A 15145-nucleotide genomic window follows, 5' to 3' on the forward strand; every position below is an offset into this window, starting at 1 on the left:
CGGGCCTGTAGCCCTGCACGCATGTATCAGTGAGTCGGTTGGAGGTTTGGAGCATTTGGGATGAAAACGGATCGGATATGGACGGATATCACCGATATTATATTTGTTTTCATATTTTGATTAGGATTCGAATACGAATAGTGTCAACTATGTCAGATAGGATACGATTGGATATCGACATCATAAATATGCGATTTGAGTATTCGGATACAGATACGGTATCGGATGTTGGATATCCGGACTCGGATACGGACAGATCTCAACCCCTCTAAACGGATTCGGTTTCGAATACGGTCAGAAAATGTCCGTAGCGTTTTCATCCCGGGAGCACCGCGCAAGTTTTATGCTTCCTTGATCTCTGCTATTCTCCTGTTCATTTCCATTCCAGGATGAAAGCGTAACTGCGCTGAGCGATTCCAGAGGTTTGACCTCGTTCTAGGAAAGGATTATTCACTTTGCAATCCTATGTTCTAAAAGCTCTCGTATGAAAAAAAAATCGTTAGGAAGTGAATCTTATTTAAATCCTTCGTATCAGAGTAACAAAACTAGTACACAAAAATCAAAGTTTTATCCTCCATATAGTCCTGAGATGACCCAGGTGGGCATATTCGATAATCCGGGAGAAAGAAGTGCACAATCATTTGATGGCCATGAGGCAAACTGATCCTATACACGGCCACAGAAGCTTTGCTTGTAACGAAGTGCTTGTATGTGCTTTATGTACAAGGACACCACAATTACATGGAGTGCAGCCGTACAGGTTAGTACATCCGTTACGTTTTCTTACAACAGCACGAGCCCCTCTCTTCAGTTGGATACTCGTATCAGCAGCAAACAGATGCTTCAGTTGGGTACTCGTATCAGCAGCAAAAACAGCTCGCTTGGACAAAATAAAGCTCCCTCTTCAGCGAAATGCAGCATTGGCGGTTCCTTCCTAACCAACACAGCAAGTCGTGGAAGCCCTAGCATCCCCTGTTCTACATGATCGATGGAATCGAGTCATTCTTATCCGAGAAGAATGACAGATTTCGAAATGCATCGAGGCTATTTGCCATCAGGCGGCTCCAACTATTTGACTGTCCCCTATCAGTATGTCATCGGCTTGATATCTCACAGACGGTATGTCCAAGTCCAGTGGTCCAAGTGAATCAGGCTGCCAAGAAAAAAAAAAGTAAGTTCACCTAAGATAATGCCAGTACAAAAGAACATTATGATTTCTTCAAGTACCCAATATATGTCAGCTAAAGATTGATCCTTCAGCTCATTAGTTTCATCATTTCGAGGTGGTGATTCAGCATAAAACTCCTCTTCGTCTTTGGCATCATCATTATAAGGATTATCACCATCAGCCTCTCCTCCAGTCAAGTCCTAAAACATGAGATAACACATAAATAAACAAGGTCAACAACTCAAACGTATAAACTCATTTTGCTTCTAGGAGAACCCAAAAGATGTCAGCAGACCTGAAGAAAACATTGAAATCCTTCTGAATTTGAAGGATGAACTTCATTATCAGTATCAGGAGAGCTGCTAGGAGTGTTTGAGCCTTCTTGCTTCCTGGAGGCTGACAAATTAAAGCTGAACTCATCACATGTTTCTTCTGCTCCCCATATGGTTGAATGGGGAGTATGGGCTGGCTGCTCTGTTGCTTGATAACGAGAAGCATGAAGGGCAACAGCAGCATCAAACGAGTCATAACTGCATGGATTCTCAAGAAACAAAGGATTTTTTACACTAGTCCCTACGCAATCTAAATGGGCGCCTTTGGATGCTTCTGTCAGTAAGTGCCCAACACTGATATCTGTAAGGGTATCTGCCCACTCTACTTCAGATATTGCCACACAATTCATTCCCTGATCATCCTGAAGTATAAATGCATACTAAGTTATAATAATAGAAAGGAAGATCGCCCATAGAAACATTTAGTTGATGGAAGGATCCAAGAGACAGAAAATATAACCTCAGAAGCTTGGGTTACAGGAACCTGCACTTGCTTTTGGCTGCCAAACTGAGAGGGGGGCACATTAGCCGGCTGATCTGAAGCTCAGAGTTCTTGCCTGTACTAGATGGTGTCATATGCAATAACATTGAACTACAAGGATACTGCTCATGAGTGCAATTACTGAGCAAAGTGCCATCCTTTTGCACACAAGCCTTATCTCCTGATGCCGATTTGACTTGGATGACTTCCGGTATCATGCAATCCTCCAAATGGGTTAAAGATATTCCACTTACTCCTGCTCCAAGCTCAACAAGGGAAAACCAACCATACCTTAACAAGAAAATGTTGACACAACAATTAGCAATCTTTACACGCCTACAAGTGACCCATTAGGTTGTGACTTTCTATCAATCAGAGAAATTATATACCTTAAACGGAAAACAGAAGGGCTATTCACAGAAAGAAACACATCAGCTACTACAACAGTATCTCTTGTTGTCCACCTCTGATATGTAGCCAAATCCTCTTGATTAGCACAATACGGATGTTTGAGTTACCCCATTTTCGGTTTAGATGTTCTAGCACAGATGATATTTTCTTCCTAGAGCTTAATGTGAGCTCTAGATGAGGATTATGGTCATCCTGATAAGAGGAGAAAAAGCACCATGTAATGTTCAAATTGCTCACAGATTGGAGAACTGAACAGAATAACTGAGACCCAAACCAAATACAAAGGAAAGTTTGAGCAAAATGCAAAGGGACACTAATCATGTTATCTATTCATCATCTTTCATCTATAACATGCATGAATTCGACAAGAACCCAAGTGCTCGGTCAATAATTCACCAGTAACAACTGACATGTTAAAAATACAGTGACCGAGGGAAATTGTGATTCATATGCAGTTTGCTAGTAGCAAGAAACCATGCTTTACCTTCTCCAATGCCTTCCGAGTAGCTTCATTTATTGGAAATAACTGTAGCTTCAGCTTCACAGGTGCTTGTGAATCTTCTTCCTTCATATGATTTGTGCTAATGCCTGCAAATGCAGATTAAAAACATCAGGACAATAGAACTGTACCTGCTACTGTTAACTTCAACGAGTGTGTTGAACAAAGTTCAGCAAATACAAGAACTGAAATCCAGTTGCTAGAAGCCATACCATCAACAGTAGAAAGTCTGTCTGATGATGAAGTCAGTGTTCTTGCATCAACATTACATAACATGCCCGGGTTAACCGTGTTGCGCTCAAGCTCCTCAGCTGCATCAGCAACTAAAGAAACACCAGCCATGGCCGCTCTCTCCCATTTTTTATATGCAGCAGATGCAACAGTGACACCTAAAACACAGGTCACCAGCTATCCACATTAATGCAACAAAGGTTCACCACTAGAGAGCACCTCTACATGATTGTGTGACAAAAGATAAGCAAGGTTAGGGAATAACAAAAGAAAAGAGAAGATGCGCCCACCTGCCTTCCTCTTTTGTTTCACGGTTCTTGTGGCAGAGAGGTCGCCTTTAGTTCCTCCTGACTTGCTAGAAATAGGTTCTGCAACCCGCTTGAAAATTGTCCCTTTAGGAGATGCTACTCTGCTACCATTTTGAGCATATACTGACAGCAACTTTACAGGAGGAGTCTCATTCCCAGGAGCCTTGCTGACAATTGGAGATGGAGAAGGTAGGCACATATCCACTCGTGAACGCTTTCTCCTGGACTTACTGTCCTTTAGCAGTTGTTTTCCCTAGCAAACAAAAGGAGAGAAACATAGCATGACAAAGAAGAAACAAACTGGCACCAGTTTATAATGAGAAAAAAAAGCATGAGGACAAAGCAACTCACCAATGCTTCTACAAATGTTTTGAACCTCCGAGGCTTCAGGTTCAGCTTTGATGCACTGCAACTAAATTTCTCAAGCAGAGACCACCTGCATCAAAACCAGCTAATATTGAACTGCCAGCAGTCGAGCAAGCACATCCTTAAACGACGCTTTCTACAAAAGCTAAGTTACCTGTTTCACAAATTATTAAGAAAGAGTTTTCTAAAGGACGGAGGAGCCGTATGAAATGAAAAACTCATGTACAGTTTGGAATGGAATTTTTCAAAAAAAAAAAATTTTGAATGCATGGCCATAATGGATGTTGGCTTTATCCAACGAAAATAATGCAGAAGCATTGAAAAATTATTATGAAGCTAAACGACTAGAAATTGAATTTAGATCGTGTATGTAACACAAGAATAAGCCAAGCACATCAAAATCAATAGAAAGGTACACAACATATCAGTGAATATGACAGGATATCCACTACATAACGGAATTACGGAACTATAATGAATGGTAGTCACAGCCTTCAGATATCATAGATGGCTAGATACAATCTACCATCATGATCTGTAATAGAAACACAAGATGTCCAAATTCCTATAAATATCATGCTCCTATGGTGTATAAATAAAATCAACAATGAACTATATTTTCTCAGGCAATTTACAGATGATAAGATATATTCAATTACCAGCGAAGCATAGCAGCAATGGTATCCTTGGAGTTTTTTGCATCAAGTGAGAACCTAGGACCCAATAGCTTCTTCATGCGTCGAACAAGACGATAATAGTAATGCCTGACCTGTATGACACATAAAGCATTGAATCTTTTTACATTAGATTCATATACAACAGAATTAAAACTTTAATATAATAAGATAGGGCGATAGGCTAACGTTGCAAGAAAAGATTAAACATCTTTATAGTAATAAAATATAAACTCTAATCATCATAAAGACAGGAACTCCTTAGGACAACTCATACATAACTAAAATTCACAGTCTAATGCGTATCCGTTTCACCTAAAATATCTTGGTTGAAAAACAAATACCTGATCCTTGTTTTTACTCTGAACACGGTGCATAATCTTGTCAAAGTTCTGGGAAAAACAATATGGGATTACCCATCAATCAATTATTATGTGCTAATTAGATTGCAAATAGCAGAAGGGCATTGCATCCAGAATTTATGCCTCTTACTTTTCCTACTTGTCGCAGTGCATTGAAGAAATTCTCCTCCTCTTGGTGTGTCCACGCAGCCCATTGTCGAGTCTGCTTTTTCGCTATGAAAATCAGACACAGCGCAAAAACTATCAGGCAAAATCCAGAACTGTCCTAGACAGGGAGTCTGGAAAAAAAAATACAAAAATAGTTCAAAAAACGAACCAGGTTTCTTATTGGAATCGGAAGGCTCAGGGGCGGACCCAGTGAAGGACATGGGTGTACACATGTACACCCAATAACTTTTGCAAAAGAAAAAAACGAATTTAATAGGCATAATACATATATAAACTTGTAATTAGATCAGATCCGAATACAAATACACAAATATAAAAAGTTAAGGTTCAGTGGTCAGTTTCGCACAGCAGCAAGGGGAGAGAACGGATGCGCATACCTGGGTGTTGATCGCCGGCGAAGGACACGACGAAGACCCGAGCACGTACCGTAGGACGGCGGTGGACTTAGTAGCGCCGTAGCGGCATGAGAGCGCGCCCCGCGCACAAATATATATAAGATAAATATCCAGTACAGAATATTAAGTACCTTGAGACCCTGTATCTGTAGTTTCAGCTGGCTACCCTCATTGCTGGTCACTGAGCAAGCAATGACAGGTCTTGTCACACCACAAGCACGGCCAAGAGCTTGTTTCGATGGAACAAATACATATGGCACGTTCTGCACATAGCATAGGGCAAATTTATTAGCCAATGGTGAATGTTTTTTTGGGATAAGGTCCAATGGTGAATGTTGCCATATTCATTAAGTATGCTAACATAAGTGTTGTATACAGGTAGTTCGTGTCATCAACCAAGCAGGATAAAGGGAGCATAAAGAAGCATGTAGAACTAACTAAAAACACGAGCTTTATCAGCTAACAGGACTGCACTACCGAGCTGAATTATCACTACATGTCTGTTACTTAACAGAACAAAACCAGCTAGCATTAAATTTATAAGAAAATCAAGTCCTGGCATTGAGGGCCGCATCAATTCATACCCCCCCTCCATTTTTTAAAAGGCATGATTGATTTTGTTATGGCAGAATTTAACCAGCAATTACTCTATATTTGTATTATTGTGTTATCAAAAAGTATAGTCATAAGAAAAAGGTTTTGAATACAGATCTAATGATACCAACCTCGCGGCACAAAAATTACATACTAACAGAAAAAATGTTGGTTGAAGGCGACGCAAAATTGAGCATTATGTTTTCAAACGCAGAGGGTACCATTTACAGATAATTAACTAAAAAACACAGTTGAAGCAATTACTTTTGGACAGAGTAACACACACTGAGCATATATGACAACAATGTTGCAAGCATCCATGATATCTAGCATCAAAAGATTGGCTTCATTGCAATCAAAGCAAATAAGAAATCCTCTACAGCTTAAGCAGTTAACAAAGGACCGTTCATTCTCACTCACAAGTCACAATACAACAAAGGGCAAAAACAAAACAATAATCACACAGCACTAGTGTACGCGAAACAAAACAAAAGGGGAAAGGGCAAAAAAATCGGTACCTTATCCTCAGCTAGCAAGGGGAGGTGGAGCAGGATCTCGAGCGGCTCTGTGTCCGCCGCCATCACTACGAACTCGGATATCCCCCTGTTCAGTGTCTTCGTCGCTGCGCGCAAACACAAAAGACACAAATTGAATAAGAAAGCCCCAGAAGTAACGAAGTACAGGCCAGGAGACGTGCACAAGGGATTGGTCCGGTACCTTCGTTAGCTCCCTTCTTGAGCTGCTTGTAGTTGGCGGCCTGCTGGACGATATCGAGGATACCCATCGTCAGCTGCGCATCAGCCAGCGGGTACGCCTTCGGGTTCACCGCGGACTCCATCGCAGGGGCGGATCTAGTAAAGGGACATGGGTGTACACATGTACACCAGATAGTTTTTGCAAAGAGTTAGAATTTAAATAGTCATCAAATACCCAAATAGCTTGAGGTTAAGAGTTTGAAAACTCGGTTTCGCACAGCAGACAGGGAAGAGAAGGGGGTGGGAATACCTGGTGGGCGTTCTTCGCCGGAGAAGATATCGGCGAAGGGCGGCGGCGGCGGTAGCCCAGCAGGGTTATTCGGACCAGGCTTGGTGGCTGTCTGTGGCGTACTGGCGTTGTCGCGGCAGCGGCTGGAGTGTCGTGTGGTGGAGCCGGGAGGAGAGGCCGAGGCTGGTGGCGGTTAGGGTTACCACGCAGTATATATATATCCGGCTGGTTTAGTTGGGCCTTGTCGTTCCAAACTGAGACGGGCCTGTAGCCCTGCACGCATGTATCAGTGAGTCGGTTGGAGGTTTGGAGCATTTGGGATGAAAACGGATCGGATATGGACGGATATCACCGATATTATATTTGTTTTCATATTTTGATTAGGATTCGAATACGAATAGTGTCAACTATGTCAGATAGGATACGATTGGATATCGACATCATAAATATGCGATTTGAGTATTCGGATACAGATACGGTATCGGATGTTGGATATCCGGACTCGGATACGGACAGATCTCAACCCCTCTAAACGGATTCGGTTTCGAATACGGTCAGAAAATGTCCGTAGCGTTTTCATCCCGGGAGCACCGCGCAAGTTTTATGCTTCCTTGATCTCTGCTATTCTCCTGTTCATTTCCATTCCAGGATGAAAGCGTAACTGCGCTGAGCGATTCCAGAGGTTTGACCTCGTTCTAGGAAAGGATTATTCACTTTGCAATCCTATGTTCTAAAAGCTCTCGTATGAAAAAAAAATCGTTAGGAAGTGAATCTTATTTAAATCCTTCGTATCAGAGTAACAAAACTAGTACACAAAAATCAAAGTTTTATCCTCCATATAGTCCTGAGATGACCCAGGTGGGCATATTCGATAATCCGGGAGAAAGAAGTGCACAATCATTTGATGGCCATGAGGCAAACTGATCCTATACACGGCCACAGAAGCTTTGCTTGTAACGAAGTGCTTGTATGTGCTTTATGTACAAGGACACCACAATTACATGGAGTGCAGCCGTACAGGTTAGTACATCCGTTACGTTTTCTTACAACAGCACGAGCCCCTCTCTTCAGTTGGATACTCGTATCAGCAGCAAACAGATGCTTCAGTTGGGTACTCGTATCAGCAGCAAAAACAGCTCGCTTGGACAAAATAAAGCTCCCTCTTCAGCGAAATGCAGCATTGGCGGTTCCTTCCTAACCAACACAGCAAGTCGTGGAAGCCCTAGCATCCCCTGTTCTACATGATCGATGGAATCGAGTCATTCTTATCCGAGAAGAATGACAGATTTCGAAATGCATCGAGGCTATTTGCCATCAGGCGGCTCCAACTATTTGACTGTCCCCTATCAGTATGTCATCGGCTTGATATCTCACAGACGGTATGTCCAAGTCCAGTGGTCCAAGTGAATCAGGCTGCCAAGAAAAAAAAAAAGTAAGTTCACCTAAGATAATGCCAGTACAAAAGAACATTATGATTTCTTCAAGTACCCAATATATGTCAGCTAAAGATTGATCCTTCAGCTCATTAGTTTCATCATTTCGAGGTGGTGATTCAGCATAAAACTCCTCTTCGTCTTTGGCATCATCATTATAAGGATTATCACCATCAGCCTCTCCTCCAGTCAAGTCCTAAAACATGAGATAACACATAAATAAACAAGGTCAACAACTCAAACGTATAAACTCATTTTGCTTCTAGGAGAACCCAAAAGATGTCAGCAGACCTGAAGAAAACATTGAAATCCTTCTGAATTTGAAGGATGAACTTCATTATCAGTATCAGGAGAGCTGCTAGGAGTGTTTGAGCCTTCTTGCTTCCTGGAGGCTGACAAATTAAAGCTGAACTCATCACATGTTTCTTCTGCTCCCCATATGGTTGAATGGGGAGTATGGGCTGGCTGCTCTGTTGCTTGATAACGAGAAGCATGAAGGGCAACAGCAGCATCAAACGAGTCATAACTGCATGGATTCTCAAGAAACAAAGGATTTTTTACACTAGTCCCTACGCAATCTAAATGGGCGCCTTTGGATGCTTCTGTCAGTAAGTGCCCAACACTGATATCTGTAAGGGTATCTGCCCACTCTACTTCAGATATTGCCACACAATTCATTCCCTGATCATCCTGAAGTATAAATGCATACTAAGTTATAATAATAGAAAGGAAGATCGCCCATAGAAACATTTAGTTGATGGAAGGATCCAAGAGACAGAAAATATAACCTCAGAAGCTTGGGTTACAGGAACCTGCACTTGCTTTTGGCTGCCAAACTGAGAGGGGGGGCACATTAGCCGGCTGATCTGAAGCTCAGAGTTCTTGCCTGTACTAGATGGTGTCATATGCAATAACATTGAACTACAAGGATACTGCTCATGAGTGCAATTACTGAGCAAAGTGCCATCCTTTTGCACACAAGCCTTATCTCCTGATGCCGATTTGACTTGGATGACTTCCGGTATCATGCAATCCTCCAAATGGGTTAAAGATATTCCACTTACTCCTGCTCCAAGCTCAACAAGGGAAAACCAACCATACCTTAACAAGAAAATGTTGACACAACAATTAGCAATCTTTACACGCCTACAAGTGACCCATTAGGTTGTGACTTTCTATCAATCAGAGAAATTATATACCTTAAACGGAAAACAGAAGGGCTATTCACAGAAAGAAACACATCAGCTACTACAACAGTATCTCTTGTTGTCCACCTCTGATATGTAGCCAAATCCTCTTGATTAGCACAATACGGATGTTTGAGTTACCCCATTTTCGGTTTAGATGTTCTAGCACAGATGATATTTTCTTCCTAGAGCTTAATGTGAGCTCTAGATGAGGATTATGGTCATCCTGATAAGAGGAGAAAAAGCACCATGTAATGTTCAAATTGCTCACAGATTGGAGAACTGAACAGAATAACTGAGACCCAAACCAAATACAAAGGAAAGTTTGAGCAAAATGCAAAGGGACACTAATCATGTTATCTATTCATCATCTTTCATCTATAACATGCATGAATTCGACAAGAACCCAAGTGCTCGGTCAATAATTCACCAGTAACAACTGACATGTTAAAAATACAGTGACCGAGGGAAATTGTGATTCATATGCAGTTTGCTAGTAGCAAGAAACCATGCTTTACCTTCTCCAATGCCTTCCGAGTAGCTTCATTTATTGGAAATAACTGTAGCTTCAGCTTCACAGGTGCTTGTGAATCTTCTTCCTTCATATGATTTGTGCTAATGCCTGCAAATGCAGATTAAAAACATCAGGACAATAGAACTGTACCTGCTACTGTTAACTTCAACGAGTGTGTTGAACAAAGTTCAGCAAATACAAGAACTGAAATCCAGTTGCTAGAAGCCATACCATCAACAGTAGAAAGTCTGTCTGATGATGAAGTCAGTGTTCTTGCATCAACATTACATAACATGCCCGGGTTAACCGTGTTGCGCTCAAGCTCCTCAGCTGCATCAGCAACTAAAGAAACACCAGCCATGGCCGCTCTCTCCCATTTTTTATATGCAGCAGATGCAACAGTGACACCTAAAACACAGGTCACCAGCTATCCACATTAATGCAACAAAGGTTCACCACTAGAGAGCACCTCTACATGATTGTGTGACAAAAGATAAGCAAGGTTAGGGAATAACAAAAGAAAAGAGAAGATGCGCCCACCTGCCTTCCTCTTTTGTTTCACGGTTCTTGTGGCAGAGAGGTCGCCTTTAGTTCCTCCTGACTTGCTAGAAATAGGTTCTGCAACCCGCTTGAAAATTGTCCCTTTAGGAGATGCTACTCTGCTACCATTTTGAGCATATACTGACAGCAACTTTACAGGAGGAGTCTCATTCCCAGGAGCCTTGCTGACAATTGGAGATGGAGAAGGTAGGCACATATCCACTCGTGAACGCTTTCTCCTGGACTTACTGTCCTTTAGCAGTTGTTTTCCCTAGCAAACAAAAGGAGAGAAACATAGCATGACAAAGAAGAAACAAACTGGCACCAGTTTATAATGAGAAAAAAAAGCATGAGGACAAAGCAACTCACCAATGCTTCTACAAATGTTTTGAACCTCCGAGGCTTCAGGTTCAGCTTTGATGCACTGCAACTAAATTTCTCAAGCAGAGACCACCTGCATCAAAACCAGCTAATATTGAACTGCCAGCAGTCGAGCAAGCACATCCTTAAACGACGCTTTCTACAAAAGCTAAGTTACCTGTTTCACAAATTATTAAGAAAAGAGTTTTCTAAAGGACGGAGGAGCCGTATGAAATGAAAAACTCATGTACAGTTTGGAATGGAATTTTTCAAAAAAAAAAAATTTTGAATGCATGGCCATAATGGATGTTGGCTTTATCCAACGAAAATAATGCAGAAGCATTGAAAAATTATTATGAAGCTAAACGACTAGAAATTGAATTTAGATCGTGTATGTAACACAAGAATAAGCCAAGCACATCAAAATCAATAGAAAGGTACACAACATATCAGTGAATATGACAGGATATCCACTACATAACGGAATTACGGAACTATAATGAATGGTAGTCACAGCCTTCAGATATCATAGATGGCTAGATACAATCTACCATCATGATCTGTAATAGAAACACAAGATGTCCAAATTCCTATAAATATCATGCTCCTATGGTGTATAAATAAAATCAACAATGAACTATATTTTCTCAGGCAATTTACAGATGATAAGATATATTCAATTACCAGCGAAGCATAGCAGCAATGGTATCCTTGGAGTTTTTTGCATCAAGTGAGAACCTAGGACCCAATAGCTTCTTCATGCGTCGAACAAGACGATAATAGTAATGCCTGACCTGTATGACACATAAAGCATTGAATCTTTTTACATTAGATTCATATACAACAGAATTAAAACTTTAATATAATAAGATAGGGCGATAGGCTAACGTTGCAAGAAAAGATTAAACATCTTTATAGTAATAAAATATAAACTCTAATCATCATAAAGACAGGAACTCCTTAGGACAACTCATACATAACTAAAATTCACAGTCTAATGCGTATCCGTTTCACCTAAAATATCTTGGTTGAAAAACAAATACCTGATCCTTGTTTTTACTCTGAACACGGTGCATAATCTTGTCAAAGTTCTGGGAAAAACAATATGGGATTACCCATCAATCAATTATTATGTGCTAATTAGATTGCAAATAGCAGAAGGGCATTGCATCCAGAATTTATGCCTCTTACTTTTCCTACTTGTCGCAGTGCATTGAAGAAATTCTCCTCCTCTTGGTGTGTCCACGCAGCCCATTGTCGAGTCTGCTTTTTCGCTATGAAAATCAGACACAGCGCAAAAACTATCAGGCAAAATCCAGAACTGTCCTAGACAGGGAGTCTGGAAAAAAATACAAAAATAGTTCAAAAAACGAACCAGGTTTCTTATTGGAATCGGAAGGCTCAGGGGCGGACCCAGTGAAGGACATGGGTGTACACATGTACACCCAATAACTTTTGCAAAAGAAAAAAACGAATTTAATAGGCATAATACATATATAAACTTGTAATTAGATCAGATCCGAATACAAATACACAAATATAAAAAGTTAAGGTTCAGTGGTCAGTTTCGCACAGCAGCAAGGGGAGAGAACGGATGCGCATACCTGGGTGTTGATCGCCGGCGAAGGACACGACGAAGACCCGAGCACGTACCGTAGGACGGCGGTGGACTTAGTAGCGCCGTAGCGGCATGAGAGCGCGCCCCGCGCAAGGAAATGGGCTCGGGTTACGATGGAGTGGGTTAGACTGTCTGCGCCCATCGCTACCCAAAACCCGACCCATTTCACGTTGGATAGCGCTATAGCTGAAGGGTTTAATATTTATTTTTAGTCTTCTTCAACAATAAAATTTAAAAGAGAATATTTTCTATAAATAGGTCTTCAGAAAAGAGGATATTTAGATTTAGATTATATCTCTCTTAGGCACCTAAAATAAGTCTTCTATACAGGTACTCTGTTGGAGGCTATAAATATTGTATTGGAGATCCATTATGAGTTTAGGTCTCCTGTTGGAGACAGCCTTAGGCTATCTCCAACAAGAACATCTAAAATACAAGACTCATTCGTCCTTTGGGTAGCGTTATAGGCAAAAGGTTCGATACATATTCGGCATCTTCTCCAACAACAAGACACAAAAGAGAATCATTTCTGCAAATAGTTTTTCAGGAGAAAAGATGTCCATATTTAGGTCGTGCCTCTCAGGCAACCCAAAATAGGTCTCCCGTATATGTTATATGTTAGAGGCTGATTTTAAGTCTCTTGCTACCTATTTTAGGTTTAGTGTCCATATATGTTCCTTGTTACTTGTTAGAGACAGTCTTAGGGTCATGGATATCAGGTTCTAGTCCAATCCTTTGTTCGCATGGAGTTGAGTTTGGGTTTTGGGTTGGGTGGGACCCATAAGATTAATCTCTATTCCTCTACTGGTACTAAATAAAGGTGGGGCTTGCTAGCGCCTGAACGGACGGACGGGGCGCCGAACGCCCACGCCTACACATGTTTCCCGTGCGGTTTTACGAGTTCACGTCGCCCCGAACGTCACCAGCATCGAAAAAGAGAGGGAGGGGGCGGCAGATACCTAGCCGGCGCTGGGAGGAGGAGGAGACACCGAGAAAGACAGCAAAAAGCAAGAAGAGATGCAACACCCGATCTACTTTTGAAATATCCAGATACAACAATAGCAACATACATCTGAAGGCAGATGAAATACTTGAAACATGAATCTGAAACACTTGCAAAAACACATGAAAACCATTGTAAAAAATACGTAACATCTAGATAAAAACCGCTTGCAACGTATGTATGAAACATATGCAACATCCAAATAAACACACATTGTCTGAAAAAAACACCGATGAAACATTAGAAACAGAAGCTTACAATATACGTGTACAACTATTACAGCATGTGCAACATTCTGATCTACTTTTGCAATATATCTCTAAAATATTTGAAACACTTTAAATATACGCTTGCAACATACGCTTTCAGCGTAATATTTTCTTGTTGTTTTGGAATGGAGGCCGTCGATGCGTAGAGTTCACTGGTGTAGAGCTCGTCACTCCAATAGAGAAGGCTACGACAAGTTCGGTGGAGAAGACCGCGACCGTGATGGGTCCACGTTCTCTAGAAGGCCGCAGCAGATTACCAGCTCCACAGGATATACACCCTCGCTTCCCTCCCATGTGGCGGTGCGGGTCTCCGTTGTCGTGCTCGTCTCCCACGCGCCATGCGCCCTGCTCGCATGTGGGCCTCCAGAGCCACTGTTTCCTCCCATGCGCGTAGGCCTTGAAACTGTCGTCGCCTTGCTTGCGGGCCGGCAGTCTGTAGGCGAACGCGGGAAGTGCAGTGGTTGTTGGACATGCATGCCGCAAGAGTGCAGAAGGGCCGCAAGCGAGCAGCTAGACGCCACAGTGCAGTGGTTGCCTGAGGGTGGCCGCCAGATCCTTGACGCCACGGCACTGGGACAGAGATGTGCTGTTGTGCGTTAGGTGGATGTCGTTGCCTCTGCAGCTACATTGCTGACCCCATGCCACCGCCACCGAATCTTCGATTCACCACATCAGCTGCTACAGTGAAAGGTCCTAATATGGCTAGAGGAGGGTGAATAGCCTATTTAAAAATCTACAAACTAACTAGAGCAATTTGATTAGTATAACAGATAGCGAAATACAAACTTGCTCTAGCTCTACAAGGGTTGCAAGCCACATATCCAATAATTCTAGTTGCTATAATCTCTAGACACACAATTTTCTATGTCACTATTCACTAAGAGCTCTCACACTTGCTACACTAAAGAGCTCCACTAGATGAACTTAAAACAACAAAGCAAGCTCTCAATTCTAATTACATTAAAGAACTTGCTACAACTAGTTTGCAAGAATATAAATAAGTGAGTAGGGTGATTATACCGCCGTGTAGAGGAGTGAACCAATCACAAGATGAATACTAAATCAATCACCGAGAGAATACTAAAGGGCAAGAGACAACCAATTTTTCTCCCGAGGTTCACGTGCTTGCCGACACGCTAGTCCCTGTTGTGTCGACCAACACTTGATGGTTCGGTGGCTAAGAGGTGTTGCACGAACCTCGTCCATACAATTGGACACCGTAAGAACCTATGCACAAGTGAGGTAACT

At 41.8% G+C, this 15145-nt stretch overlaps 1 protein-coding gene and 2 pseudogenes across 1 annotated transcript; all 3 read right to left on the reverse strand.

Annotated features, from left to right (window-relative positions):
* Positions 1-460: 460 nt before the first annotated feature.
* On the reverse strand, positions 461-5478 carry LOC136540325 (TSL-kinase interacting protein 1-like; annotated as a pseudogene).
* LOC136537342 (uncharacterized) lies at positions 5335-7179 on the reverse strand. The gene is made up of 4 exons (XM_066529342.1): positions 6995-7179; positions 6707-6840; positions 6508-6611; positions 5335-5658 (listed from the first exon to the last, which is right to left on the reverse strand). Exons 2-4 carry the CDS (start codon positions 6825-6827, stop codon positions 5335-5337), a joined length of 549 nt encoding a protein of 182 aa, XP_066385439.1. The 5' UTR covers positions 6828-6840; positions 6995-7179.
* Positions 7180-7693: 514 nt separating this feature from the next.
* On the reverse strand, positions 7694-12714 carry LOC136540326 (TSL-kinase interacting protein 1-like; annotated as a pseudogene).
* Between the last annotated feature and the right edge of the window lie 2431 nt (positions 12715-15145).

Source organism: Miscanthus floridulus, chromosome 2, assembly GCF_019320115.1.
Source record: "Miscanthus floridulus cultivar M001 chromosome 2, ASM1932011v1, whole genome shotgun sequence".
NCBI lineage: Eukaryota > Viridiplantae > Streptophyta > Magnoliopsida > Poales > Poaceae > Miscanthus > Miscanthus floridulus.

Bases quoted from the DNA above. Each gene is read 5' to 3' on its own strand.
- LOC136537342 (XM_066529342.1), bottom strand. From the start codon at position 6,827: ATGGAGTCCGCGGTGAACCCGAAGGCGTACCCGCTGGCTGATGCGCAG. The intron at 6,612-6,706 runs GTACCGGACCAA...GTTTGCGCGCAG, and splicing joins CAAGAAGGGAGCTAACGAAG to CGACGAAGACACTGAACAGG. The intron at 5,659-6,507 runs GTACCGATTTTT...TGCTATGTGCAG, and splicing joins CCTTGCTAGCTGAGGATAAG to AACGTGCCATATGTATTTGT.